General features: G+C 60.1%; 1 protein-coding gene across 1 annotated transcript; it reads right to left on the bottom strand.

Moving 5' to 3' along the window:
- Positions 1–3,601: 3,601 nt before the first annotated feature.
- On the bottom strand, positions 3,602–4,738 carry SP6 (Sp6 transcription factor). Its single transcript, XM_004707096.2, has one exon. It carries the CDS (start codon positions 4,736–4,738, stop codon positions 3,602–3,604), a length of 1,137 nt encoding a protein of 378 aa, XP_004707153.1.
- Positions 4,739–5,473: the final 735 nt, after the last annotated feature.

The following is a 5,473-nucleotide window of genomic DNA, read 5'->3' as shown; positions in this document are numbered from 1 at the left end:
AAGGAGGGAAAGGATTCACCAGGGTCCCGGAGTCTAACCTCCCCAGAGCCAGGAAGACAGAAGAGGTGCCCCGGGGGGTGGGGGAGCGAGCATAAGGTCACACGGAATAGCAGCACCCACGCCCACCCCCCCACCCCCCCACCGCCTAGGTTTGTCAATCTAGCAACAACAGACAGTGGCTACAAGCAATTGGCCCCTAACCCGGTGTGGTCTCCTCTGTAATCCTGAAGGCTTCTGATGCCCCATCCCAGAGTGACCTCCACTTTGTGACCCCAAACACTTCCAAACGCGTGGTGGGCTGGGCCAACCTAGATAAGACTTAGCTGGAGACACTGTTGAAGGGTTGTGGTGAGCTGTGTGGAACCCCATGTGTTAAGGAGTAGAAGCTTATTAAGTAGAGGGAATTATCTGCTCCCACCCCCCACCCCCCACCCCCCTCCAGGACAAGAATTATCTGAGGGGAGGGCCTGACAGAGAACCACCTTATCCCACCCCCGGGAGGGGGGGTACCCAAACGGACCCCCCATAGATGGACCTTGCCAGTGGTGGGGCTCTGGATTCAGGAGCTTGCCACCCTGTGTCCCCCTCTACTGTGTAACGTTAATGACCTACCACGGGGACCACCGGGTGCTACAGCTGAGGGAAAGGGGAGTCCTGCTTATCCCAGGGGGGTGCCCCTCACGCACACCAGGTTGTGAAATGTGGCTGGCCTGGCTGTTGCTCTTAGCAGAAGCCTTTCCCTCAGACTTTCCAGCTGGGCAGGAGCCAATCAGATATTTTGGCTGCCTTTCATCACCTTGTCCCCGATAGGGATCATCTTGGGTGAAGAAATCCCTCAGTCACCCCCACCTTGCTCACAGCCAGAGGGACCGACTGACTCGCATACCCTCACACCCCCACTGGGTGCGGTGAGGGAGCAGAGGCCAGCTCTGGGAGGCCGAGAATCTGGGCTCTTGGCAGAGGAGGGAAAGGAGGGGGCTTGTATGTGGAGGAGGAAGGAAATACCTGGAGCCTTCCCATCCCCACAGGTGAAGAGGAGGAGTGAGGGTGGGGGTGTTAACCCAGAGGGAGCTCCTCCCTTCCTTACCTTCACCCCAGGCTCAACCCCATCCAAGGAGAAGTGAGGCTGCCCAGGGATTGTGGGACCAAAGGGCGGTATCCCTGTCCCTGCCAGGCCCCCCTCCCACCACCAGCCTGCAGCACAGACCTGGTCCGAGATGCTGAGTGGAAACCGAGCTGGGAGACAAATGAAGCAACGGTGTGGTTGACGACTTTATTGTGGCATAAAAAACACAGGCTGTTTCTACCTCCTCCTCCTCCTTCCCCCAAAGTGGGTTCACAGCAGTTAAAGAAAAAAAAAAAAAATCCTACATTTTTCCTCTAGGGGGGCTGCCTGGACAAGGGCAGGCGGCCATGCAACCTAGATCTATCAAAGAGGGGAGCGGAAGAAAACATATTCAAAGCTCCCACCCGCACACCGTAGAGTTTGGAGGGACACATCCACCTACCCCCCCCACCCCTCAACACCCCTTTGGAAGTTCCCCTCAGAATGGTCACCGGAGAAGGCTGTCCTGGTGGCACAAGGAGAGGGTGGATGGTTTCGGTGGGTGGAGGAGAAAAGTACCCCTCCCTGTCTTCCCTCTCTCCACCTGGCCAGGCCACCTTTGAGCCAGCCCAGCCCGGCCAACTCTCCTCCAGACCCCAAGGAAGGGGACCTGGAGTTGGACTGGGAGGAGGGAAGAAAAAGAGAGCGAATGAAAAATAAACTTTACTTCTTAAACTACCCAGGCCTACCAGAGCCCCTCAGGGAGAAGGCACATTGTCCCTTTAAAGGAGGGGCCTTTCTACATAAACATATATTCCCACCCAGAGCCAGCTACCATTTCCAAGAGCTCCCAGTCCCTGGGCTGGGATCCAGCATCCCCATCGAGGCAGAGATACTGTGGGCCTTGAATGGGGTGAACAAGACAGGGTCTCCCTGACTGGAGACCCCAGGCTCAGTAAAGAACCATGCAAACACACACACAAGCACACACACACCATACATATACACACAGAAGCACACACAGATCCTAATATTAAATAAAATACCCTTTGCTTATAACTTAAACATCAGTACACAGCTAATCACCACAGAAGACTAAGGGGGCAAAAAGGGGCAAAGGGGGTGGTGGAAAGAGGACTCAGAAGAAAGGCCTCCCCCCCACTCGCCCCACTCCCCCAAGCCTGGGAAAGCCCACCAGCTCCAGGGGTCCTCCCAGTGACAGCTGCTTTGCCCTCTGCCTGGCTCTCGGCCTCCACTGGGCTCCTCCCCTCCCTCCCACACCCCATGATCAATGGATCAAAACCAAAATGTATTTCTAACGTCTAAAGAAGGGACCGGGCTTCCCGGAGAGCACTTCAGAAGAAAACACCCCTTCCAATGGGAGAACAGCGCCTTCATATGAAAGGAGACTCCCAGCGGGACCAGGGAGGAAGCAGCCTCCTCACCCCCTCCTGGAATCCCCACCCCCCAAATTCATCCTCAGCACACTCATCTATCTGAGGAGGGGGGTGAGTTAAAGAAAAAATGAGGTTGGTTGCTGGGGAGGGGAGCAGGGAGATGGCCAGGCAGGGGTGATCCTGGTGTGGAGAGGGAGACAGCTGAAAGTGCCTGGGCTGGAACCCTCTTCCCCCACCGGATCCCCCAAAACCAAGACACACACACACACACACACACACAGGGAAAGCAAGTGCTGAGAACCTACATCAATCGTTTCCAGAGCTGGGACTTCCAGCCACCTTGATAGATGGGGGTGGTTGGCTACCCAACTGTCCTTTTTATAAAGCCCTTGGGTTAAGAACGGAATCGAATGTGGAGAAGAAAAGAGTTGATTTGTCCTCGTTCTCCCACCAAATCCCCCTTCTCTCAGCCTAGGAGAGGCCTTCCTCTCCCTCTCCCCCTCCCCCCAGGTGGCTCACTCCACCACCCTGTCAGACCTGGCTGGGAAGCCCAGATTCAGGCCCCTCCCCATTCCTTCATACCTCCATGAGACCTGGGGCTGCAAAGGTCAATAAGGAAGCGCCATCAAAGTCCTTTCTCCCACTACCACCCTCCCAGCCAGAGAGACCAGCCCTAGGGGGTGCCCCCCACCCCCTCCACCCCATCTAGGCTCTCCTTCGAAATCCACAGCAGCAGCACTCTGAGGGGGATGAAAGGGACACAGGGCGGCGCTTTTATGTCCTGTTCCCAGGAGCTAAGGACGTGTCCAGGCAGCTACCCCCAGCGCCCAGGGCCAGCCCCACTGCTCTCTGCTGTGGGATGCGCTGTCTCCTCCTGCCCATCCCCACCCCCCTCAACCACAGGGCGGGAAGAAATGGATGGGGCAGCGGAGAACAGCGCATACAGCGCTTACACAGCGACTGACTCTGGGCCCCCTCCAGTCCTAAGGATCCAATCCCCCTAGTCCCCCCTCTCTGGGTCCCAGCACCCCTGTTCCTCTCCCCTTTCAATAAATATCCACCTTTCTCCCTCACCCAGGCCGCCCTTCCAAGCGTCAGGCCTGAGGGTTCTCCTCGGACGCCCCAGCAGAGGCCAGGGTGGCTGGCGCGGAGGGGGCGCTCAGTTGGTTGGTGCGGGGCCACCCTCGACCTCCCGCTTGCCTTTGTTCCCTGGGGTCTCCGCCGCTCCGCCGGCGGCCTTGCCCTCGACCCCAGTGGCCGGGCCGGCAGCTTCCTCCTTGGCGCCCTCGTGGGTTTTCATGTGTTTGGCCAGGTGGTCGCTGCGCATGAACACTCGACTGCAGACCGCGCAGGGGAACTTCTTGGTGCCCGTGTGGGTCTGGAGGTGGCGCTGCAGCTCGTCGGAGCGCGTGAAGCGCTTGCCGCAGAAGAGCCAATTGCACACGAAGGGACGGTCGCCGCTGTGCCAGCGCAGGTGCGCCTTCAGGTGCGACGTCTTGGCGTAGGCCTTGCCGCAGCCGGGTATGTGGCAATTATGCAAGTGCTTCTTCTTGCCCCCGTCGGGACCGCACGGAGCCCCCAGTCGCTCGGCCTCCAGACAGTTGGGACAGCGGCACACGGTCTGGCCGGAGCTGCGGGGAACGGAGCGCCGGGACCCTTTGGGCCGGACCGCCCCGTCCAGACTGGAATCCAACCCCTGAGCCTCCGGGGCAGCCGCTTCCAAGGCCTTTGCCCCATCGGGCGGGCCCAGAAGGTGCTGCCCTCCGGCGGCTGGGAGGAGGTGGTGTGGATGTGGGTGGGGCGGCGGAGCGCAGAGCTGATGGTCTCCCACGTAGCCCCCCAAGCCGGCCTGAAGCGCCCCCGGGTGGCCAGGGGAGGTCAGCGCGCCTTGAGTGTGGGGGAGGTCCATCCAGCTGGTGCCCGGATGAAGGTCCCACCAGGAGCCATCGTCGGTGCTCGGGTGGGTGGGCCGGAACCACGACTCATAGTGGTGTGACATGTCCGGCTGCAGGAGCTTGGAAAAGGGTCCCGGGGCCAAGGGACTGTCGCTTTCCAGGTCCTCGCAGGTTACCCGTGAGGAGGCCCCTGGCAGCTCATAGCCCTGGGAGAAGTCCACCTCGGGGCCCAGCGGGAGGCTCTGCAGCTCTCCAGGCTGCAGCGGGGAGGGGTAGTCCCCGGCCTCCGGGCTGGTGTGGCCCTGGTATGTTTGGAGAGGCTGCAGGTCCAGTCGCGGCGGGGAGGCGTGCGGCGCGTCCGTGTGCTGGCTGCCCAGAGAGCCGCACACAGCGGTTAGCATTGCCGGGATCCGGGGTGGGAGCGGGGGCAGGGCACAAGGTCAGGGGCGCCTCAGATGCGACCTAAAGGAGGCAAAAAAAAAAGACCAGTTAGGAAAGGAACCGGCTCACTTCTGGTCCTGGTGGAGATAACCTCCCTGCAAAGTGCTCCTCAGTTCCGGTCCCTCCCCCCATCCCCTTGAGAACACCCAGCTCTGGGTGGGGCCTCCAGATCAGGTCAGAGAATTGGGCAGTGCACTTCTTGAAGGTGAGGTTCTCCACCAGGGGCAGCGGATGGCGAAGAAGCCCTGCCTTCCTCCCACAGGGCCCAGCTCACCCTGGGAGTTGGGCTGGTCCCAGGCTGGTAGGTATGACACACCTTGAGCGCACTGCAGGAAGCTGCCCAGCGTGAGGGGCAAGAGTATTACCCCCTCCCCTAGCTCTGTTAGCCCACAGGGAAGATTCTAGACCTTTCTCCACTCCCAGCCCTCCCATGCACACGCAGATGGGGGCAGGGGAGGGTCTGTTCCTGAAACCCGAAACTTGAGGTGGCCTGCCTGTCCAAAAGGGCAGAGCAGGTTCTGCTCAGTGAGGAGAGCATCCCACTTCTCTGCACCACTCCCCCCATCGCCGCCTCCCCTCAGCTTTTGGCTGGGTTGCCTTAAGTCCCACCAAACCCGCTCCCACGCCTGGCTCCCACCCCTTTCCCTCAGGCAGGGACTTCACCTTCCTGGGGTGCAGCTGCAGCACCAGTTTCA

This window comes from Echinops telfairi, unplaced genomic scaffold, assembly GCF_000313985.2.
Source record: "Echinops telfairi isolate 266 unplaced genomic scaffold, ASM31398v2 ScPeMD7_7458;HRSCAF=8496, whole genome shotgun sequence".
NCBI classification, from domain to species: Eukaryota; Metazoa; Chordata; class Mammalia; order Afrosoricida; family Tenrecidae; genus Echinops; species Echinops telfairi.
Note: the sequence above shows the minus strand (reverse complement) of the source record. Positions and strands in the feature narration are given on the sequence as shown.

Excerpts from the sequence above, each read along its gene's own strand:
- SP6 (XM_004707096.2), bottom strand. The coding sequence starts at position 4,738 with ATGCTAACCGCTGTGTGCGGCTCTCTGGGCAGCCAGCACACGGACGCG.